This window comes from Microcebus murinus, chromosome 12 (genome assembly GCF_040939455.1).
Source record: "Microcebus murinus isolate Inina chromosome 12, M.murinus_Inina_mat1.0, whole genome shotgun sequence".
In the NCBI taxonomy this organism is placed as follows: domain Eukaryota; kingdom Metazoa; phylum Chordata; class Mammalia; order Primates; family Cheirogaleidae; genus Microcebus; species Microcebus murinus.
The window spans coordinates 91,493,957-91,517,574 of NC_134115.1; the positions used below are offsets into that span (position 1 = coordinate 91,493,957).

At 61.8% G+C, this 23,618-nt stretch overlaps 1 protein-coding gene across 2 annotated transcripts in view; it reads right to left on the bottom strand.

The window, feature by feature from the left end:
• COL5A1 (collagen type V alpha 1 chain) overlaps positions 1-23,618 on the bottom strand; it is a 159,478-nt gene that overhangs the window by 57,827 nt on the left and 78,033 nt on the right. For both annotated transcript variants that reach the window (XM_012782112.2, XM_012782111.2), the window contains exons 12-25: positions 17,839-17,913; positions 16,360-16,452; positions 14,897-14,953; positions 13,640-13,693; positions 13,250-13,303; positions 12,929-12,982; positions 11,511-11,564; positions 10,214-10,267; positions 8,178-8,222; positions 6,674-6,727; positions 5,938-5,982; positions 5,207-5,260; positions 4,929-4,973; positions 3,956-4,009 (exon numbers count right to left, since the gene is read on the bottom strand). In XM_012782112.2, coding sequence (XP_012637566.2) covers positions 3,956-4,009; positions 4,929-4,973; positions 5,207-5,260; positions 5,938-5,982; positions 6,674-6,727; positions 8,178-8,222; positions 10,214-10,267; positions 11,511-11,564; positions 12,929-12,982; positions 13,250-13,303; positions 13,640-13,693; positions 14,897-14,953; positions 16,360-16,452; positions 17,839-17,913 — 792 coding nt within the window. The remainder of the gene's footprint in view (positions 1-3,955; positions 4,010-4,928; positions 4,974-5,206; positions 5,261-5,937; positions 5,983-6,673; positions 6,728-8,177; positions 8,223-10,213; positions 10,268-11,510; positions 11,565-12,928; positions 12,983-13,249; positions 13,304-13,639; positions 13,694-14,896; positions 14,954-16,359; positions 16,453-17,838; positions 17,914-23,618) is intronic.

Sequence of the window (23,618 nt, forward strand, 5' to 3'; positions counted from 1 at the left end):
GTCCCCCGGTCACCACCCCGTCTACCTGGGCCGGACCCATCTCGTTCCCAGGGATGCGGGTTTCCCTGAGTTTCCGACACAGGCCTGTCACTAGGAGCCTCAGAGCTCACAGTCGGGTAGCCAAGCGTACGTGACAAAAGCAGAAAGACCAACGTTTGCCGTGTGGAGAGACAGTTCCACCAACAAGGATTCCAGCAAAGAGACTGTGCAGTGTGGCCAGGTGGCTGGCAGGGCAGGGTCTGACTCTACTGGATACACCCGACCTGCTGTGTGTCCTTGGGAATGTCACTTGCCCTCTCTGGGCCTCCACTTCCTCACATGTAAAATGAAGAGTATGGATTAGGTGCTCTTTTACCTTGAGCATCCTAAAGATCTAGGACTCTGTTTCTAGATATGGCAGTGCTAAAGAGACCCAAGTCTCTTCGATAAATGATCTGTGTGTGGCTTTTTTCTTTTTTTTCTTTTTTTATAGAGACAGGGTCTCTCACTCTGTCACCCAGGCTAGAGTGTGTTGGCACGATCATAGCTCAGTTACTACAGCCTCTAACTCCTGGGCTCAAGCGATCATCCCACTTCAGTCTCCAGAGCAGCTAGCACTATAGGTGTGTGCCACCACACCCAGCTAAAGTTTTTATTTTTGTAGGTGTGGGGTCTCACTGTGTTGCCCAGTCTGATATGGAACTACTGGGCTCAAGAAATCGCCCACCTCAGCCTCTCAAAATGCTGGGATTACAGGCGTAAGACACTGCGCCCAGCTTTGAGTGTGGTTTCTAAATTCATATCAGTTGTACAGTCGGATTTGAAGCCTTTGCAAAAATAGCCTATCTGGATGGCAAAGCGAGTCGGGGTGCAAAAGTTCCCTTTTGGGGAGCCCGTGGCATGGGGCGTCTTTGAGAAAACTCAGGCACCGGTAGGACCACGCCTGCTGCTCTGGTCTGGAGGGGCACCCTTGGCTCCCATGAGGCTGTCACCAAACGAGGCTCCCAGCACCAGCACCTCCTGGTGGCAGGGCTGGACGCAGGGATTGGAGCGGGGTCCCGTTTCGGGGGCCAGGAGTGGCTCTTTGTGGGCCTTGTTGCATTTCCACCAAACACAGACATTCTTCTGTTAAGGGACTTGGGGTGGGGGCATCTGTGGGCGGCTGCGTGCCGGCTCCAGAGGGAGGCGCCCGGGGCAGCCCCGCACAGGGTCACTGCGGGAGGCCAGCACCCTCGTCACGTGACACTCCCCAGTCCAGGCTGGAGACAGGAGAGGGCCTGCACCGGAGCCACCGCGCAGACTGGCCAGCGGCCGGAAAGCACCAAGACTGCCCGTGACCGTAACGGCCAGTGAACGCTGGCGGGCGGCACTATTGTGACGAGCATTCGGGCTGAGGGCAAATTGTTTCAGATACATGCTAAGACTATCCGGCGTCCTCAAACTACGGCCCGAGGGCCACATGCGGCCCGCCGAGGACATTCGTCCGGCCCGCCGGGTGTTTTTGCCGCCGCTGCCTGTCCTGCTTAGCAGCCGCCGACTCACCCCGGGCCCGCAGTGCGCATGGAATGTGCACCGCGCTATCCAACGGCCCTCCAGCGGTCTGGGGGACACTGCACTGGCCCCCTGTTTAAAAAGTTTGAGGACCCCTGTATAATAAGTTGTGGTTATAGGACAAGAGTAACCGGGAGCGGCGAGCGTGGGGCGTGGTCATTAAAACAGTCTGAACAGAAAGGGACTGAAAGGAACGAGGACAAGATGATGAGGGTGATGGATCTTTCTGCGGCGAGGGGGTGGAACCTTTTCCTCCTTCTCTCCACTTGTTTGCATTTTCCAATACTCTGCGATGAGCATCACTTTTATAATGGAAAAATAATAAAGCCTAAATTATTTGTATTAGATATTTTTTTCTGATTAAAAATGTAATATATGTTCATTGCAGGCAATTAGGCGAGTGGAGAGGAAATTAAAGCCCTTCATAACCTCAGCAGGCGGAGGACTGTGGCTAATTGCATGATGCAGACCCTCCACGCTACTTTCCCCGCATATATGCATGCGGAATTGCCACCGCCTGATATATTTTTAATTTAACATTATATTGTGAGCATTTTCTCATGTCACGGAATATTCGTTGAAATTCAATTTTTACTGGCTCTGTAATATTCCGCTGAACCGTAATTCATTTAGCTATTTCCCCGTTGTGTGCCATCAGGAATTATTTAACAATATATTTCAGCGTATTGAGTCTGCTTTGCTGCTTCGAAACACCTTATACTTCTTGATGGGTTTTAAATTAATCTTCCTTTTTTTCAAAACCAAATCCAAAGCAATACGAAGGGGGAAAAAAATAATCCCTATTGTGCTACCTCTCTAAAGGAGAATTTTTTAAATCTTTTTTTTTTTTCTTACAAATTCTCATAAAGCAACCGGATCCGTGTCTTCAGGCTGACCCACGGTTTCCCTTCTGTTTGAAGCACCTTCAAGCGTGAATTGGCACAGCCAGGTCCCAAAATACAGTCACGATTTTAAAGGTTTAAATGTAGGTTGGGGAGGAAAAATGGGGAGTGTATGAGGGACAGGCTGCTGGCCGCACGGGCAGGGGGCACCTCAAAGCCCCCCGTTCCCCCACACAATACGAAGGGAAACTGGGGACCCTCACTCACTGGGGGCTCCAATGTGGGGCGGGGTTCCCGGGCAGGACCAGGCAGGTCAGCCGAAGGCGCAGGAGAACAGTCGGGGCAGGGAAGAGGGGTGCAGCCCACCCCACCCCAGCACAGCCCCCCCCAGGGCCCCGGGCCTGGCCACTCGCATCACGCACTGGGGCACAGGAGCAGGAAGCACGGCAGGAAGGACACCCGTCAACCTGTCGTCAGCAGCGTCACCCGTGCAGACGAGATCACAGGTGGTTTCCGATTGGTTGCCATTTTATTTATTCTCCTAATTTTCCCTAACAAGATGTGCTATTTTTATAATTAGGAGATGCAATTAAATATAAACGCGCGTTAAAGGACACAAATGACCCATTGGAAAGGATTAATCACTCGGTGCTCAGCGCACTCAGCAAACTCCCACGTGGCCAGGTGGCTGCAGGTCCCCGGCGTGGCCCCCACGGCGTGAGAACCACACTCGCTCGCGTCACGGAAGGGCGACTGTGATTTGTGACTCACCGGACCAGATGATTATCAGCCGCGTGGGGAGCAGGCCCCGACCAATTGTCAGCATATTTAACTTTCTTGTTTCGCTTTTAATGGCCTTATTAAAGCCATAAAATACACTGTGTTTTAAATAATTAATTTGGCTAATCTCGTCTCCTGAAACAGGCTTTCGGCATCAACCGAATACTCAAAAAACAGATGAAAAAAACCCCAGCAGCAACTCACAGAGGGTGGCGGGGAGAGGTTCACACCCATCACACACACACACACACGTGTGCACACAGGCACGCTTGCACACACGTGTCCCGAGCGTTTCCCACTTCCCCACGCCGCCCCTCCGCACAGCCTGGCCGCAGATTGGATCTGTCACTCACCCGCCGTTTCCAGGCGGAATCTAATTTAGCTCCACAGCTGTGCGCCCGCACATTGCAGACGCATCCGCTCGCCGCCCTCCCCCCTGCGTGCGCAAGGACACTAAAAATACACGCGGCCTGCCCTGCCTCCCCGCTCCCAACACGGGGGCCGCACGCGGTGGCCCGGTGCCCGGCCCAGCCCTGCTCATTGTTCGGAGCTCGAGGCTGAGTTCCGGCAATTAAACAGCGCACCCTGGTAAGCAATCAACGTTCCGCTCCGGCTGAAACACGCCATGCAAAGCGTGTCTGAAACCCAACCATCTCCGAGCAGCCAAGCTGCAGACCAGACGGGTCTCCATCGACTGAGCCCAGAAAGGGTAAACGAGGTCCAGTGGCCCCCGGGGAGCCGGGGTCCTCGGCCCCGCAGACGGGGGCAGTGTGGGGAGGGAGCGAGGGGGCAGGGCTACTCACCGGGGGGCCGTCGGCACCGGGCATTCCTGGGAGGCCTGGTTTTCCCAAGGGGCCCTAGAACAAACCAGAGGTCCGTGAGGAGACACCTGGGCTTGCCCCACCTCTCTGCACAAACCCACAGTCACTACTCAACATCCCGGCTGCACCAACACTTGTCCAGAGGCGTGGGCAGGGGCGCCGTGCCCCCTCCCGCCAGCCGGAAGCAGCACCCACGGGGGGGCTGCCTCACCTCCTGCTGCCCCCAGCACCTTTGGGCTTTACCGTGAGAGCCAACCCGCCCCCCAAGTGTTCCGCCCCCTCGTCCCGACGTCCGCCTGCTCAGACCCATGTCCCAGGAGCCCTTCCCGCAGGCCAGGAAGGATCCTCCTGTCCTTCCTCATGTGTCATGCAAACACCCCGGGGCCTGGCGCAGTGGCCCAGCCAGGGCAGGTCACCGTCCCTTAGGCAGAAGGGGGTCCCAATCCCCGCAGCAGCCCAGCCCTCTGCACTCCCAGGGATGCTGTGACCAGCGTCACCCCTAGAGGTGCTGCCTGAGCCGCCCAGTGGCCTGGCTAAGGCACGAGCTCCAAAAGGGCAAATGCTTCCAGCTCTCAGAACTCCAGGGCCAAGGACCCAGTAGGTGCTGGAGATATATTTAGGGTTGCCAAATTTAGCAAAACAAAACAACTCAAACAACAACATACAGTTCAAACGTAACTGGGTGTCCGGTATTATTTTTCTTGTTAAATCTGGCAACGCCTATACACACTAGAGAATGAATGGACAGATAAGTTTATGAATCAATGAGGAACAAAACTCCAAGGTCTTCCTCATGCCTGTCGCTCAGTTCCTAGGACTCTGAGCTTCAGAGCCCCTGGGGGACACTGAGGCACGTGCTGTGGGCCAGCAACGACAGAGGTCCCCCAGGGCCTGGGCCAGGAAGTGCACCTGCAGGCAGAAGGCCGCCCCCACCATGCAGCCCCAACCCACCTACCTTTTCTCCTGGAGGGCCGATTGCACCCTGGGGGCCTGGAAGACCCTAGGAGGGGAAGACAGGAAGGTGAGGGGACTGCCTGAGTCACCACCTTCCCTGCCACCCCTCATCTCCCCACCGACCGGCTCCCTCATCCGGGCAGCCTTCCCTCCGGGCAAGGTGAGGGGCTGCGAGTTGGAAGGGGTAGAGCCCCCGTGGCTGTTCCCAGGGAACCGGGCTGGAGACCCCTCCCTCCGCCCGGGTCTGATGCCAGAGCCACCTTCCCCAGGCTCACTTACCTGGGCACCTGGGTTACCCTGCTGTCCCGGGGGGCCAGGCTCTCCCTGGGGACCCTACAGGAGACAAAAGCAAAGGCACCGGAGTGGGCTCTGGGAACTGCACCCCCTTCCTTGGGGCCTGGTCCTCGCCCCCCAGTCCTGGCCTCTCCTCCTTTCAAACTGCTCCCGAGTGCCTGAGGCCCATGGCGGGGGCCATGCCCTGGGGCGGCCGGGAGGGAAACGGCAGGTGGGTCCCGCCGCAGGGAACAGAGCCAGGACTTGGCACCCCCGAGGCTGCTGGCGTTGATGCAGACACAGTGAGCACTACACTGTGAGTCTACAGTGCAAACACACCCGGACACCCGTCCAGGAAGGGACACGCAAAAGGAGCTGACCAGAAGCATTTTATCCGCCAGAAAACTTCCAGATCACCCTGTCATGCTTCCGTCCCCCAGTGCCCTTGAAGCAGACGTGGGTGTCCGGGAGATGGGTCTCCCGGCGTTGGAAGGTGACACGTTCATCCCCAGCAGTGAGAACGTGATCTCCCCCACGCCTGTGCTGACCTGCCCCGACCGTGTGGATCCGGGGCCGGCTCCCGGCTTTGGGCACCGCCGCTCTGCGCTAGAGGCAGCACCAGGGCGGCGGCGTGTCTGTGCCCCCCCCTCGCCCTCCCAGCTACGTGGACGGCAATAGCCCCGCCCGGCCGGGCAAGGAGCACGCCAGGGGACGTCACCCGGGTCCCGGGGACTTACCACGTTTCCTTTGGGGCCTGTTTGGCCATCCATACCCGTGACGCCCTGCAGCAGGTTTAAAAAGAGAAAACATACACTGAATGCGGAAGAATTAACAACGCCCAAAGGGAAAATCCCCCACCAACCGGTGTGTCAGACAACGGCGCAGTCTGTGGGGAAGGGGAGCAACTTGATCCCAAATCCCTTCCCTGGAGAGTCCAGCAGCCCAGTAGCCCTCCGCTAAGGCCCGACGGAGCTGCCAGGCCCCAGATCCCACGGGGCAGGCCCCGAGTCCCAGAAAAGCGGGTCAGAGGGCTGATGAGGTACAGGCACAGGCCCTGGTCTGGGGGAGCCGCCCCCTGGGGCAGCCCCCCCCCCAACCATGGGCTTCTCCTCCTTCTAGAACCGTCACAGGAGCTGCTGGGAGCTCTTGCAAGCAGGGAGGAGACATGGCACCCTGGGCTCCTGCTTATCACCCCGACGGCACTCGCTATGTGCCGGAAATGAACGCAGCCCACGTGCAAGGGGGCTGCCAGGCCGGCCAGCCTCGGGCCCCCACTGCAGGCCCGCACCGTGGGAGCTGGGTGTTTTGCGTGTGAGCATTAAAGACCTGCTCACACTTCACGCCAGCTGCAGGCGGGTGTGCAGAGAGGTCAGCACACATTCGCTGCCCCAGTGAGTAGCTGAGTAGCAGCTGAGTAGCGGGGTCTCCAGGGCCGTGATGGGGACAGACATGCAGATAGGTGACAGGACTTACGGGAGGTCCGGGAGGGCCTGGGGGCCCCTTGGGCCCAAGCAGACCACGTGGCCCCTGCGAGAGGAAAAAGCAAAGGAAGTTTCAACTCAGCCAGGAATCCCAGCCTCTGCTCCCTGTCCCAGGCAGACCCTGGGCCCTGCCGGCCCCGGCGCCTCCCAGAGCCTTGGCTGGTGACTCGGGTCTCCGTGTGCCCCAGGAGAGTGACCGAGACACCCTCTCGACCTGCTTCATCCCCTCACCCCATCCCCATCAGCACCGGGAACCAGGGCGGTGCCTGGAGCTGGGGGGGCTCAGGGAGGGCATTGGGCAGCACCCCCAGGGAAAGGGGCCTTTCAAATCCCCCGCACTTCTGACACCTGCTCCTGCTGGGGGCTCGGGGCTGGCGAGCACAAAAGCTCTCCCGGAGAAGTGCCACACAATGACACCCCACGGCATGGAGCGCTCCTGCCCAACTCCTGCTCCCAGCTCCCTCTCCAATCCCTTTCTGCAATGACACTGGGATCAGAGGCTGCAGGGCGGGGAGGCAGGAGAAACTAGGTCTCCGATGGGAGCCTCCCGCCGGGATGCGTGCAGGGGAAGCGTGGAGCTCAGATCTTTTTTCCGGGACGGCCACGGTGGCTGAGAGCAGGGAGGGGCATGGGAGAAGAGACCCTCACCCCACGGGCAGCACGGACTGAGGCCCTGCTGCACCTAGGACAGTTACGAGACTCCTGAGCTGAGCGGCAGTCCCTGCCGGCCGCGATAACCCCGCCTTGCTGTGAGGGCTTAACCAGCCTGCACCGGAGGCACACGGACCACAAGTGCCCTTAATTTTAATAGCATCTTTTCAGATTCAATAGAGGAGAATCCTTGTCATGCTCATTGCCCCTTAAACGTTTCCTTCGTTATTTTAATACCTAGTCCCATAAATGTTTTTTAGAAGCTAATAGCCCAGAAGGTATTGCTGCTCAGACGTGTGTTGAGGAGACAGCGCCGTGGAGCTCTCCTCCGCAGCTAGCCGGACAGCGAGGAGACGATTTAGTCCCCCATGAATCACAAACGCCGACCCCGGCCCTCCGCGATGCGGCGTGGGTGATATTTCCCACCCATTAGCACCGCCGGATGCTCACAGCTGTGCCGACTCTCGTAATGACAAAAGAGACAATTTAAAGCAACACTAAATGAAAAGTGATTAATGTCCTTTTCTCATGGAGGAAATTTGCTTTGGGCCTAAATCCGAGCCAGCTTAGGGAAAAGAGCTTCGTGCAGCTGCGGCGTGGACCCTACCTCGGGCCCCAGACCCCCCCAGGTCCCTCAAGGGCCCCCACTTCCTCCCGCAGGAAAGGCCCAGGCCGGGTCCTGGGGCCGCCCGGCCAGCCGGCCCCTCGCTGCCTCTCTCCTTCCCCAGGGAAACACCCCGATTTGGCTGTTCTGGGGTCCGAGCCCCCTAATCTGAACTCGAGTGGCTCCAGGGCAGCCTGTTGCCACGCCGACCACCCACAGTCCCGCCGGGCGGTGCACTTACGGGCTCCCCGGGCAGCCCCCTGGGCCCGACTTCTCCATCGTCGCCCTGTGGGGGGAAAAAGGCAAGATTTTAGGGACAAGCTGTAAAGCGTGGACCCCAGAGAGACCATGTTCCTGCAGCCGTGGAGAAGGAGTCTCTGGCCTGGGGCTGCTTCAGCGTGGGCTAGATTTGCCCGTCCCCGCACCCGCAGGGAAGGCCCGCAACGTCCTCACTGCGAGGTGTGCGGACCCTGCAGACGACAGGCGCAGCCTGGGTGCTGAGACACCTGCTCGGGAGCTCACAGGCCACAGCTCCAGGGGGAAGCTGGGCAGAAAGACCACCTAACTCCAAGGGTTGGTTCCCTCATCCACGGCGTGCACTTGAGTAGGGCACCAGGGCAGAGCCACAAGATCCCCGGGCCACCTCCTGGGGAGACAAAGGACTCGGCCTGAAGCGCACACCAAGAAGAGCCTTTTCCCTGAGGCTCCAGAAAGGCGTGCTCCCCTATGTCCACCGGCTCACACCCAGGGCTGCTCGCAAGCACGCTGTGCCTGGTTAAGGCACTGCCTCTCCCTCTGGCCCCCTGCACGAACAAGCACTTGTGCTCACACACAGCCTACTCAAATGCAGGTGCACACACACCCCCACACACCCTGTTCATGCACAGTCATACACACAGCCACGCACACATGCCTGTGCACACACACAGCCATGCACATATATGTGTGCACACATATACCCACATGCATACACAGTCATGCCTACATGCCTGCACACAAATGCACACATACACCTCGTGCACCCACATGCATACACAGTCATGCCTACGTGCATGCACACAGGTACACACACCCCGTGCACCCACATGCATACAGTCATGCCTGCACACAGGTACACACATACACCCAGTGCACCCACATGCATACACAGTCATGCTTGCACATAAGCACACACATACACCCCATGCACCCACATGCATACAGTCATGCCTGCACACAGGCACACACATACACCCCATGCACCAACATGCATACACTGTCATGCTTACATGCATGCACACAGGTGCACACATACACCCCATGCACCCACATGCATACAGTCATGCCTACGTGCATACACACAGGTGCACACATACGCCCTGTGCATGTACATGCACACAGTCACACACATGCATGCACACACATGTCTCCTCTGAATCAAGAAGCACAGGCATCTAGAAGGATCCCTCTCTCCGTCCTCATCTTGCAGCGGACCGTGCTGATGCCCAGGCAGGAGAGGTGCCCTGACAGCGTCAGCCTGCAAGCTGGTGAGACAGAAAGGCCACTGCCGCCTGCTCCTCTTCCCCACTTCCCGAGCCTTCTCCCTAAAACACCCCTAACACCCGAAGCCATTGTCCCAGTGACTGGGGTGCATGGGGGAGGAGTCCATCTGCACAGTGGCCCAGACATGGCGCCAGCCTCCAGCCCCACAAGGGTGCGCAGAAGATCCCCAGAGCTCCAGGTACACATGCCCCGGGCCCCGAAGCCCCACCCCAGTCCCTGCGCCCACACGGAGAACAGCTCCCCTCCCATGTCATCCAAATGGTCGGTCACCTGCTCCCTCCACCTATAGGGCCACAGAGAGCTTCTTCCTACCCCCCAGCCTGCTCTGCCCCCCCAAATCCCTGCGCTGGCCCCTGCATGCCTCCCCTTGGCTCCCCGCCCAGAGGAGGTGAGCCGACACGCTGGGCCCCGTGAGATCTCTGGCATCTTTCCTCCCAGGGGCCGGACACCCATCTCCTGCGTTGGAGGTGCCCTTTTTGATGCCTGTGAGTGGTGACCCCAGCTCCACCCGTCAATGGGAAGGACAGAGCCAGTGGGAACGCCTGCGATTGGCGCTATCTCCAATGCACCAAGCCGCCTGGCAGCACGCGACCACTTGGCGCACTCGGGAGTCCCTCCCTGCTCCCCGCCACCCTCCCCACGCGCCAGCCACATGCCTTTCTCCCATGGCCGTTCTGCCGGCTCACGGAGGAGCAGGGCAGGCGGGTGCAGCTGGAGCGCCGACGGGATACCTACCCTTTCTCCGTCCTCTCCCGGAGGCCCCGGCGGACCAGAAGGACCAGGGTCACCCTAGGAAGCAAACGGGGCCAGCGTTAGCCACTCCCAAGCAGGCCCCCAGGTCTCCCCCTTTGTTCGTGTCGAATTCTGACAGGGAGACTCCCACGAGCTCGGAAGAACCCTCCGGTGGGGGGGCAGTTCTTTCGGAGACGGCGTCTGCCGAGCCGAGGGCCCAGCGGCGAGACTCTCACCTCGGTCTCGCCCGGCGGCCCCGTGCTGAGAGGGTTGCTAGACGGGGCACTCAGTGGGCTGGGGGTGGGGGGACAGACACACGGGCACCCTGGGGACACTGATCCGGGCTCGCCTTGACCGGAATCTCCGGGGAGCAGGGCACAGCGGCACCCCATCCCCGCACCCCTGGGAAGAGCCACCAGCTCATGGCTGCAGAACTTGTGTGCAGTCGGTGCTCACTGTGTGCGCATCAGTCAGTCCAGACGACTGGCAGTGAGTTGGGGGCCACCCTCGTGGCTGTACAGTTCCCACGTGGTTGTTGGAGAATGCGGACACAGCTGCTTTGGATTCACGGCAGCAGCCTCATTCCGGCACGTTCCGGCACGGAGATGATTCTTACTGGCCAATCAGTGAACCGTGTGCGTGCCTGTGTGTGTGTGCCTGTGTATATGTGTGTGTGGGGGAGTGGGTGTGTGCCTCTGTGTGTACACATGCATGCATGTGCCTGTACGTCCTCAATGTGCTAACACAAAAGAGGCATCAAAGACGTCTACGTCAAAAGAAAGCAGGTGACAGAGAAAGCGTCTGACAGCCACAGAGCGCCGCCATGTCGAGTACACCCCACATGGGAGGAGAAGACCGGGCAGGTGGCCAGGTGTGGCCCTCGCCCTCCCACTGCTCCTTAACAGGAACAGCCGCTGGGAACCGGCGCCAAGCCCTGGGCCACCTCTCACAGTGCAGAGTCCTCAGCAGCCCCCTCTCCCGAGATGCAAAGGGTCCCGGGAAACGCACACGGATTTCTGCAAGGAGGACCCACCCTCACCCCTGCTACGCCCCTGCAGTGACTGGGCCCACCTGGCTCACTCACCACAAGCTGCAGACGGGAAATCCAATTTCTCTGGGCTAACAGAGACGTCACCTTGGGGTTCACTTGCGTGTGCTGCCCCTCGTGAGATTAGCTGAGTGACTATCTTGTAACGGAGGGGACCCGGCCCGTGTGGGAAACCTGAGGCTGTCTGGAAGGGCCCTCCAGAACCCCCTCCGCTGCACAATCGTGCCGACCGCCTGCTGAGAACACACTTACCCTTTGGCCCTTCTCACCCGGCAGCCCCGCCAGGCCATCAAAACCTCGGTCACCCTGCAAGGAGCACAGAAAGGCCACTTCAGACACCACCGCGCAGGCGCAGGCGCAGTGGTGGCCGCCCTTCCTTGGGCCGTGTGTCACGCAGCAGCGTCCATGCACCCCGGGCCCCGGGTGATTGGCGGCCACCGGCCAGCCCTCCCGCCACAGCCAACCTCTTCTCCCCAGACACCAACACGGGCTGCAAAGGGAGAGGTGGCTTTTGTCCCCGAGTCCCAGGCCGCGGGCCTCGATGGGTCCTTCTCCGAGCATGCCGGACAGCTGCTGTGGAGTCAGTGCGCACGTGGGAGCCATCGGGAGCGCAGGGACCTGTCTGCTCCGCGCGGCACCCTCGGTGCCGGGAGGCCGGCCGGGCGCAGAAGCGCCCACGCTCTTTGGCGGGGGACTGGCGCTGCTGGCCCTCGGCACCCTGGCTCCCTGGCCGGCAGGAGCAGCGCCCCATCTCACGGGTGTTGCAGACCACGAGGGTGATGACAAGGGTAGGATATTTTAGGGTTTTGGTAATTTTGTTGCTGAAGGAAGACCGCAGTCTACTGAGACAGAGCCAGTGAGACCGCACTCTCCGTCCATCTCCCCGGTCTCGCCTTAGCTCAGGACTCACGGGAAGCACCTTGGACTTCAGCCAGGACCGTTCACCGGGGGACAGGGGTGGTGGACACCCGGCATTTGGTGATGACCCAGTCTCCGTCCCTCATCTGCATAAGAGCCGCCATCCCCACTGTGGGCCCCTCCTTGGAGAAGGTCACCCATGCCCCCCGGCACCTCCTATGGTCTTGGGCAAAAGCGTCCAGCAGCTGAGAAGGGGGAAGGGCCAGGAATGGGGCAGGCGCTGCACACCGAGTCCGGGCAGAGCTGGACAGGCTGGCGCCCGGCAGCGGTGTGTGGCAGGGGTGGGTGTCGGCGGCCCCAGCAACGAGCTCCCAGTGCGGGCTTGCTCCTGCTCCTGCACTCACCACGGCAACCCCCAGGAGCCCGGACACCCCCAGCCTGGACAACACGACCTCCTGCCCCTGGACCTGGGCTTGCCCCTGCCTGCGTGGCCTCATCCCCCAAGCCTTCAGGAACGGTGTCACGGCTGGGCTGCCACCCCCACCCGGGCTCACCCGCTCGACAGGAGCAAACTTCCCGCTAAGGAAACTAACCGCGACGGCCACACGTGCTTCTGAAACGCAGCACCCCTGCCCACCCCGACCCTGGGCTCCATGTCAAATGCCGGAGTTGTCTGACCCAAGCTAGTCATCACTTGTCATCACAGGCACAGCCGTCTCATGACAGCATCTCGGTCCTGTCATCGGCGTGACCACAGGGACGGACGATGGGGACCAAGGCACCGGGGCACCAGAGGGCAAGCGGCAGCCTACCTTGGGGCCGGTTTGTCCCGGCATTCCTCTGGCTCCGTCACTCCCGGCCCGACCCTGGAACAGAGGAAAACCGTCAACACGAAAGAGCCCGACGCCACCGAGGCCCCCGGGCAGCGCACGCACCCCGGGACACAGAGTGGCCCTCTGGGGCAGCTGCCTCAGGGGTGAACATGCCCTTCGAATGGGGGGGAGCAGCCTGCCTCGTGTGGCCGAGCCGGGCCTGCACCTCAAGTCCCCGCCGAGGGGGCAGCCCCACCCCGGACCTGGGCGCCGTCAGCCCGAACTGTCACCGGCCACCAGGTCACAGCGCCGCACACTCACCCGTCTTCCGGGCTTCCCCGTCGGACCTGGCGGGCCCTGCACGCCTCGGGGACCCTGCCAGGAGTCAGAGGACACAGGGTCAGAGGTGTGTCTGTATTTTCAGAGGAAGGAGCAAAGCCGTGTCCCTGTGAGTGCCGACCCAGCCCGTGGCTCGTGGTCCCGGCTGCCAGCACGCGGGCGTCTGGGGGAACGCCGCATGGATCTGCCCGAGCCGGCGGGCAAGGGACAGAAGACACAGCCAGCCGCGGCGTCGGCGGCTTCTGCTCCACTCTCGGTGTTGCATAAAGGGACGGCAATTCCCACCCATTTCCCTGAAGACATCCAGCCACTGGGCACCGTGCCCGAGAACAGGGACGCCCTCCAGCGGGCAACGGCAAGGCTGCCACGTACCTGCGGCCCCATGTCTCCCGGCTCACCCTTCAGTCCTCCGCTCCCAGGAGGGCCCTAGGGGACAGTTGTGGGTTAACACCTGCTCAGAGGAGGGACGGGCCAGGTGAGGGCTGTGGGGGATGGGGACGGGGGGGAGGGTTGGGGAGCTACATGTGGATCTGCCCTGGGGGCCCGCACGCGGCACTCGGGACCCACAGCCCGACCCGCCTGCCTTGAACAGAACCGGCCCGGGAATCTGTCTGGATCACTTCCCAGTGTGGAATGAAATTCCAGACTGGGGAGCCCAGGAGAACCACAGCGCCCCAGGAGACATTTCTCTCTCCCGACACACCTGACTGCAGTCCCTCAAAGTCCCCGGCCTCGGGCAGTGAATGTGTGCACATCGTCAGCGCGAGACCCCCGTCAGTGCAAGACCCCCCGGGATGCGGGCAGCAGATGCCCACTCGGCCTCTGTGAGCCCGGACCGAGCCCAGCCCCCACGGCACCGAAATCCCGCACCTCCTTGCAAACTCCCGCTGCGTGGAGACCCCAAACCCAGCCCCGGTGCCCGCCCCCGCGTCTGCACCTGGGCGCCCTGGGCACACGCCCTGCGTGTCTCGTGCACCAAGGACCCAGGTGAGAGCTGAGCGGGGGCCACGGGGCCAGCGCAGGGCTGGCTGGACACGCTGTGGTCGGCCCCAGGCTGGGTGACTCTGGCTCTAGCGCAGGCTGCAAAGTTTATCGGGCCCCGGAAGAAAGAGGCTCGGGTCCCTGGTCCATGAGGCAACGTCACGGCCAGTGTAAGAAGGGACCTCTGGGACTTCCCCAGGCCCCTGGCCGCCAAGGCCCTGTCCCTCTAATGGGCCACACCTGCCTACAGAGGTGTCCCTGATGGTAAGCGTGGGGATCACCGCTCACGGAGTGTCCCCTGTAGGGCGCACTTGGGGCTCAAAGTGCAGGGGTGACAAGGGCCCGTCTCCCCCCGCCCCGCTCCTCCAGGCCCCGTCTGGTTTGGGACGGGGTGGCGGCTGTTTCCCAGGGACCGCTGATGTCAGCTCTCCCTGGGACTCTGCTGAGTGGCCCTGAGGCACTCTTGCGCCCCCCACCCCCACAAGGGGCTGGGGCAGCACCAGGCCACCGTGTCCCTGCTGGCCACCCTGCTGGGACCAGATGCTCCCTGTGTCCATGCAACTGCACGGCCACCCACCACCATCCACTGCGGACACGGGCAAGGGCCGCCCCTACGGGGCACGGCTCCCAGATCTGCTGATGACTTACCACAGGGCCGGGTCTCCCCGTGAGACCCATTGGGCCAGCCGGTCCCCTCAGTGCCAGCTGCAAAGGAAGACGGCACATACTGAGAAAGAGGCCAGCAGGGAAGGGGCAGACTGGACAGGGAAGGGACAGAGGCTCTGCGGGCAAAGGTCCCCTGACCTCCCGGGAGCCCACCCACCCACTCCCGTGGGGCAATCCGTACCAGCCGAGTGCAGCTGGGGTCGGCACCCGCCTCCTCCCTTTGGGGACCCCATAGCTCCTTCCTCTCTGTCCCCCCCAACACGGTGAGGGCCAATCTCCACCCTTCGCCCTTGGCTGAACTGGAACAAGCCTCGCTGTCTAGGTGGGGTGGGGGGGTGTCCCCACGAAGCGAGGTCCTGTCACGACACACTTTGTTTCCTGGGACGCACTTTGAGCACATTCCAGCGACCCGTTAGGTGTTTGGGGAAAGGGGGTGGGGAACCCACACTGCCCCAGGCTGTCACCCATGACCCCATCCTGATGTGACCCCACCTGCCACCCCAAGAACCGCTTCTGCTCCCGCTGCTACGTGACTCTGTTTCCCCGGCAAGATGCCGTTTTTTTTTATTGTGGAAGACTATTTTGCATTATGAAATCTATAAGCCCCTCACCACTCAGCTTCAATTAAAATACCTGCAGATAAGCGGCCGGCCAGGCGGGCCCAAGTCAATAAATCTGGGACAGGTAATGGGGCTGGTTACGCACCGTGTTGCATCACTCGGGCAATTTGTTCCATAGCAACAACTCGATGCTTACCCTGTCCTGCAATTACCCTGCGCTCTGCTCATTAGCATCTACTCCAGCAGCTCCAGAGCCACATAAATATTCCTCCAACAAGGGACATTTAGCAGCTTCCTCCACTGCAGGATCTCCCACCCACCCAGCCCGCAGGGCAGCGTCTATTCCTGCCCCGGGCGATCTCAGCAGCTCGCTAATTAGCTGGCTTGCAACAAGGAAGCAAAGGCTTGTCTGCAGACCCTACCCGTTGGGACCCCCCAGGGCGAGAGCCAGAGGCTCTGGGGTCCAGGTGCCCAGCCGTGCCCAGCCCCAGCCCAGGAGCTCGAGTCAGCCCCGGGCACCGCTCCCAGGAGCTGCCGGGGTTTCTCTCTGCATCCCGGGAGCCCCACAGAGAGCCCACATACAGGGGAGGGGGGCAACCAGGGTGGAAGTGGGCCCGTCCGGTCAGAGGTAACCGGGGGGCACAGAGGCCCTCACAAAGTCGGAACCTGGACCCTCCGAGAGGATGAGGAGCCCCGAGAAACCTCTGCATTCTTCATGCTCACAGGACACGGAGGACTGGATGTTCCCACGCTCCAGACCCCACAGGCGGGCACGCAGCGTCAGGGAGGCACCTGCCCCCCAACAGGCCCTGAGCCAGGCCCCAGTCCCGTCAGCCCAGGCGCTGGGCCCCGACCCGCCAGCACCCGGGACCCGCGCATACTCACCCTGGCCTGCTGCAGGATGGCCTGCGCCTGGGACTCCTGGGCTGAGACCATGGGGCCTTTGGAGCCTGCGTCACCACCACCGCCAAATCGGAACTGCAGGTGCAAGATGAGGGTCACCCAGGCGCACTCACACGGCGCCCAGGCCAAGGCCACGCCCACGGTCCCCTTGGGTGACCGCAGAGCCTTGGAGGGTCTGGTGTGGAACCCTCTGGCCCCAGACCCCACTGCAAACACCGTCCACCCCAGGGGTGTGGAACTGCCCCGACCCCCATCAAGCTCAGCCCCAGGGACACCTGGAGACCCCCCCTCCCTGTGTCCAGGAAGCCCTTTCTGGTGTGCAGAGCGTCTCACCCCGCGACCCCACAGCCCCCGGGTACTGCTGAGAACAGCCAAGGGCAGGAGGGAGTGGCCACATGGAGGAGGCCTGAGAAAGACGTCCCTGCCCCACGACAGGGTCCCCTGACCGTGCCCAGCCCCCGAGTGCCACATGGACGGGCAGCGCGGGGTCTCTGCAGCAAACCTCAGTCACAAGACTGACGCACGAGACCAGCTGGCGCCCTGGGAGAGGCCCCCACCCTCCCGGCCGGCTCCCCATGGAGGAGATGGTCTCGTCCCCTCAGCAGACCCCAAGCTCAGGGGAAGTCAAGTTCAGGGAGGCCTGAGTGGCGGGTGGGTGGGACGCCCACAAGCTTTCTTTCAGCCAGAGGGACCCATTCCCTCTTGGAGCTGAACCCCTGCCAGCGCCCGGGGACAGGCGGGTGCCCTGTCCTCCTAGCCCATCCGCCTCGCCAGTGGGACACCCTGAGGACCCCAGCTGGCAGAGCCTGGGCGTCGGGTGGCTCAAGGCTATCCTGGCACTCCCGCCTGTAAAATGTGCCCTGGGAGTAAAATGGAGATGGGGCCTGCATCAGGGACCCCAAGAAAAAGCCTGAGAACCAAATGTCACCGTCTCCCACATCTGTCCTGGAAAGGGGGGGTCCCTGTGAGCTTCCCGCCTTCTCCCCATGGCCCGTCGAGAGGGCTGAGGGGCTGGGGTGCTCGGAGCTGAGCGGCAGGGAGGTGCGCCGGCGGGTGACTGCCCACCACGGGGCACTCACACTGGGGGCCCCTCGAGCCGCCCCGCACCCCGGGCCCGTGTGTGAAGCGGGGCTCAGAGGGCCTCCTCCTCCACTCTGCCATGGACGCAGCCGCAGGGGCCTGGGCCTCATTTGGACACGGTGCTTAGGTCCTAATCTAGAAAGTTCTGGAGTAAAACCACTGGGGCTACAAAAGATGACATAGGACCAAGGAGGTGGCTTCCAAGGCCACACCTGGGCTGTCCCCCGCTGACAGGCACCGGCTGGTCCCCCTGGGAGCTGAGCGCCCGACCCCGCATGGCAGGGAGGGAGAAAGGCCGCCCACGCCAAGAGCACAGTTTCACGAGCTCCCCCCGAGCGGTCCCGTCCCCCCAGCCGCCCGCCCCACAGGCCAGGTACTCACCGGCAGCATGAGCATGGTCCCGGGGGGGCCGGGCAGGCCATCGGCCCCAGGAAGGCCTGGGCGTCCAGGGGGACCCTGTGGACGGGGGCAAGTAGGCTGGGTCAGCGAGCTGCCAGGGCTGTGGTGAGAATGGGGGGGAGGAAGACGTAGCCTGCCCGGGAAACACCCTGAAAGTGCACAGAGGGTGCAGGACCCCACGGCATGGAATGTTCCAGAAACCCCAGCCCAGAGAAGGGAGGGACACAGCTATGAGCTGAGGATCAGGAAAGGCAGAGGGTGGGGAGGGATGGAGGCCTGGCTGGATCTGGAGGAATTCAGGGAGAGCAGAGGCAGGAGGGCGCCTGCCGCAGGCGTGGGCAGGAGCCCCGCAGAGACCACTGGGGGTGGACATGTCAGCCCGTCATTCCAGGAACCCCCCCTTCCTGGTTTTACACCAACAGGAAGCGAGAACTGGACGCTCAAAGGCCCAGTTCCGCTTGTGCTGCCAGCGAGGGGCTCAGCCTTCACCTGGCTGCACCCCGCGGCCTGCGGCTGCTCGGACAGAAGCCGGGACCGGGCGTCCACCTGCTGGGACAGACGCGTACGGCAATGCAGACGACGCTGCACCCTCCCCAGACCCGGCTAGTCTGGTCTCTAAGGCAGGACCCGGCAGACATCCCAGGACTGGATTCTCTACAGAAATCCACCCAGTTTCAGGACCGTGCGAATGCAAAACCAGCGAGGGGCTCATTTCATTGCCCGCCATTCCGCTAGCGCAGGCAGACCCCCGAGGGCTCGCAGGACCCCAGGGCCACACTCCAGGGTAACTGACCCGTGGCGGCGGCAGCAGCAGCGCTCAGGTGCGGCAGTGAGATGCTCTCAGGGAGGAAACGTGAGATTCGTTCCCAATTCCCAGCCGGGAAGACAAAGAACCTGAGTGGTTCTTCGGGAACTCTCCAGAAGGGTGACATCACCTGGGCCTGAGCCAAAGCTCGCCTGCCTTTCCTTAGCAGCTATGGTTTTACAACACGAGAAATAATTCATGTTTTTGTGAAACGCACAACACAGATTCATACAGCGAAAGTGAAGTCCCCTTTGTGTCCAGACGTAACCAGGGCCGAAGCTCTGTCCTGCAGACAGGAGGAGCTGGAAACACACACGTGTGCCGGGCACACGCCAACGCACCTGCCACCCTGCAGAGTGCGGTTTGGGAGGAGGTTTCTCTCTACTTTAGTGGCAATGTCCCTCCCCAGTGTCCTGCAGTCTGCTCTTTCTCCTCATTGCAAATTACAGCCCATTTCCATAGCCTTCTCCATTTCCACGCCGCCTTGGCACCTCCCAGGCACCACGGCCCCTGCCCCAGTCCCCGGGAGCCTGGCCTCGAACCACCACCGTAAGGCTCCGGAGAGAGTGACAGACTCCTGTGGCCTGTGGGGCTCCCCACCCACCTGCCACCACCAAGAGGGGAAAAGGCCCAGGCTTCTCTTCTTCCTGCTTTGACCAAACCCCAGCCTGGGAAGGTGCAAGTAAGGAAAACAAGAGGTGAGGGTGCCTGGCCTTTGCTCTGTGCCAGCGCCACGTCTCTATGTTACTTGATCAGTTGGCCTCCAAATCAGTGCCCCCCTTGGCCAAGCAAGAGTGTCCTGAAAGCTGGCACAGAAGGGCCCTGTGCCACGCCTGTGCCAGGTGAAGAAAGAAGGCCCCCACTTCCGAACTAAGAAATCGCTGGTGTCTAGCAGGGTTTTCCCCGAGGCCGTCCAGGCATCTGTCTCCTGCACACAGAGGACAGGGCAGAGTGACCAGATGCATCTGCTGCCGCTGCAGATCCGGGCCCCGACACTGAGCCTGTGACCCTCAGCTCAGCCTCAGCAGGAGGCGCGGGGCACCCTGCCAGGCTGGGGACGTGGCACACGGTCCCTACAGGGCCGCCGTGTTGGAGTGAACCTAGACCATGTATGAGTGTGAGCATGTGCGTGTGAGTGTGCATGTGAGCCTCTCTGAGAAGCTCTGTCAGGATGTGCCGACCACTCTCCAGGTACAAGGACAGACTGGAACTACATGTCCTGTCCCCAGGTAGCCAGGAGACACGGGGACAGATAAATCCCAAGCCGCTTGCCTGCCCCGCCGCGGCTCTTCTCGAAGCTAATTCCTCCTGAGCTGGACGTCAGCACGTCTGTCCCTGGACTCGCCCTGTCTGTCCCGTTGCCAGCAACCTGGCCTGCGCCCCTTCCCCGACTCGCCCCTGGTGTGCACCCAGCAGTGGGTGGGGGAGTGACAGGCGGCAGGCAGCGCCCCAAGGCTGGTCCCAGAGAGAACGCACAGCGCCTAGGAACCTCACTGTCCAGCCGGGGGTAGTAACCGCTATCCTGCAGGGCTTGGCTCACAAACCTTCTCGAAGCACAGAAAATGTATTCGGGCAAAACCCAGCCTAACCTGGAAACGTAACAAGGACGGCCAGAGGCGGGAGCCCCGCCAGACATGGGGACGGTGGATCCACAGTGCGGGCTGGTGGCGTTACTGCCAGGCTGCACATGGGGGTCATGCCGGCGTGGCCTCCCCCAGGGCATGAAATGCGCCCCCATCACGCAGGGAGTGGGGTCCCTATGCACAGTGCTGAAGACCCACCTGGGAACAGCCTCTGTTCTGGCCCTGAGACGTCCAGGAAGGAAACCTGCGGGGCCTCCCAGGGGCAGACCCAAGCCTCCGGGAGGCCGCTCAGAGACCCAGAGGGCAGGTCATTGCTTTAACAAAAATGATAAAACGTGCCACAGATGGGAATCTGCACAAAGTCTACCCCGCGAGCAGCAGACTGCGAGGCCAGCGGCACCAGCTGGAACTCCCGGAGGCAATTAGAAGGTAAGTGAGCTGATTTCCAAATGAAAACTTTAAACTGTCCGGAGGGCTGCTGAGATGCAGAAGTATTTTAGCCACAGCATCCCGAAAAGAGCCACTAAACTGGACTGCGTGCGCTGGGCTGCCTGAGACACCAGCGTGCTCGAGGGGTGAGCAGGGAAGAAGGCATCCCCTCGGAGATGCTCGAGCACACAACATTTCTTTGGCAGGCACACTGACGTGGGGTGCCGGCGAGCAGCGCCGAGCCCATCCCCGTCTTCCGGGCACGTCTGTTGAGGCCGCGGGCGAGGCGCCTGGGAGTCCTGGGAAGGAAGGACCCCTCCATCTTCCACGCCAGCCCCACCTGTCCGTCCTCCCCGACCCGCCCGAGGTGGCCAGGGCAGGGCTCTGCAGAATACACGGTGCTCAGCCCCCACAGGGACACAGCTGCCACCACGGGGTTATTGGGAATGTTCTCAAACGCAATTCGCAAATGCACAGCTCCGGGTGCTGCAGACCTGGCCCGTCAACAGCCCTCCAGGAATCCCAAAAGAGCAGGACACGTATGGAAATGCACTAGCAAGTGGCATGCATAACGGCCACCCAGCCCAGCACCTCCCTCGGGGACACCCAGCTCTGTCTGTGGTTCTCTTCTGAGCCTGAGAGCAAGAGCAGGCGCCTCTCTGTGTGGGTGCCAGGAGATCTGGGCTCAAGCCCAGTGGCACCTCCATCTCCCCGAGGGACCCCGGCAACCCCACCCTTGGCCGCCTGCCTGTCTGTCAACCGAGGAAGCTAGGTAGGGTGATGGCTCAGGCCCCTTTTCAACTCTGTCACTGCACAGTAGCAGGAAAGGCTTCACGGAGCCAGCAGTGCAGACGCAGCCCAGAGTGCAGCCCGGAAGAGAGGGAGAGCCATGGGGGCAGGAGGGACTGGGAAAAGGGAGCGGCCACCAGGGCCCCGTCCAGTGGAAGCCCGGGGCCGGGGCAACAGCGGCGGGTCCCGGGCACAAGATGCCCCGATGGGATGCCAATGGGTGCAGGGCGCTCACAGCTGCCCAGGGTGTGCCTGCAGGGAGCATGGTGCAGGGAGGAGGACACGGGAAACGCAGTCGGGGGCCTGTCCTTGAGGAACTTACCGTACAGTTAGGAGGAGAAGGGAGGGAGCAAAGGGAGGGGCGGGAGTCAATCCGCAAAGGGTCAGAGGAAGAGGAGGAAGAGCTGCAGTCTCAGCACGGGACGGCTGGGTTGGCGGAGGGGGGAGGAAGCTTCCAGACCATGCAGGGAAAAGCCCTCCCAGACAGACAGGCGATGGAGACCAAGCAGGTGACAGGGAACAGAATACGCCGCCCCAAGCCGTGCCACGGTGGTGTGAGCACTGCTCTGTACAGACGACAAATGAGAACCGACAGCCGCAGGGACGGCCCCCCTACGTCCCTCCTGCCAAAGCCGGGCTGCCACCTCCCGTGTGAAGGCCCACAGTCCCCATCCTGCCACCCACCCTCCCCGGCCCTGCTCCTGATCCGCTCTGGGAGAGTGGCCACCCGCCTGGGGCAGCACAGACCTCTCTGACAACCTCACCTGCCACCTGGTCACTTTCCCATGGACTGTCACCCCTCGAAGCCCAAGGGCCCCTTCCTTGGTCGAGCCACTTCTGCACCTCGCATGTCACACGCCCCCAAGTCCAGCCACTTGCTTTGCTTTTCACTGCGTGTCTGAGACGCCCCCGTGCCCATGAGACTAGAGGCACTAATAAAATTGTACACCTGTCCTCCGATCACTCTGTCTCTTGTCAGCTCAGCAGGCCCCAGACGCTGAACCTCAGAGGGCAGAGAAAGTTTCCCCTCTCTGACATGGGGACCCTGAGGTTGCCCGCTGGCAGGCAGCAGGGCAGGGTGCCGACCCCACGCCCAGGGACCGCGTGAAATCCTTGCGCTCAGAGCAAGCTGCACTGGGGGGCAGGGCCAGCATCCCAAGCAGGGCGGGCTTGAGCCCGGCCCAAGAAGGGGGCAGCACCCGGCTCCCAGCAACACTCTCCCACGTGGGAGGGCCCGGGGAGGCCAGTGGCTGCAGGTGTCCCCAGACTCCAAGGACAGCAGGCTCTGGGGGACTTGGCTTCCCGGCTGACCCCAGCCTCCGTGCCCTTGCTCCTGGCCCCTGACTTGCATGTAAGGGCATTAGCTACTGAAACCAATGTAGTCTACTGTTGGGGCCACTGGCTCCTCCAGCAGAGCAGCTGGCTCAGGCCGCAGTTCCCCGAGGCACGGGCAGGGCCACCTGCCTCTGGCCCTGAGCCAGGTCCAGCCCAAAGCCAGGGGCCAAGGGGAGGGTGTCCTTCCAGCTCACACCACTGGGTTCCCAGCGCTAGGCCAGTGCCAGCACCATGGGCGCTCGGGAGAAATCCGTGTGACGGACAGACAGACAGACGGAGGAGCGGACACTCAGCAACAGGGGTCAATGGGTGACGTCAGTGTGGCCATCACCCCATCCTACATCTAAGGGGAGAAAGCAGAGTCCCTCAACGCTGTGCAGCCCACCCTCATTAGCATGTAGACTCAGCCACACGCGTGAGTCCACCCGATGGTGGCTCTGCAGGGGCGACTCGGCCACTGCCCCGTCTCACTTGGATCTGCGGGGAGGGGTCTCCAGAGCGAGCTGGGGCAGGCTGCCGCCCCCACCAGCATAACTCGAGCCGTGCAAGAACAGCAGCCATCCCTGTGGCCTGTCTGGGGCCGGGGCACCGTGGCAGAGGCCGGAGGCACGTGAGGATCAGCCTTAACGGGGCCAGCCATGGCCCCAACTCCTGCCACGTCCCTCGCTACAGAGCGAGACCGCCCTCCTCTGGGCGCCCAAAGCCCTAGCCGTGAGAGGCAAATTTGCGGAGAATCTTCCTGTGCGGCCCTGTCTGACCGGGGTCTCTCCGAGGTCGCCCAGACACAGAACGACAGCTCCTCTCCCCTCGCTAACCCAAAT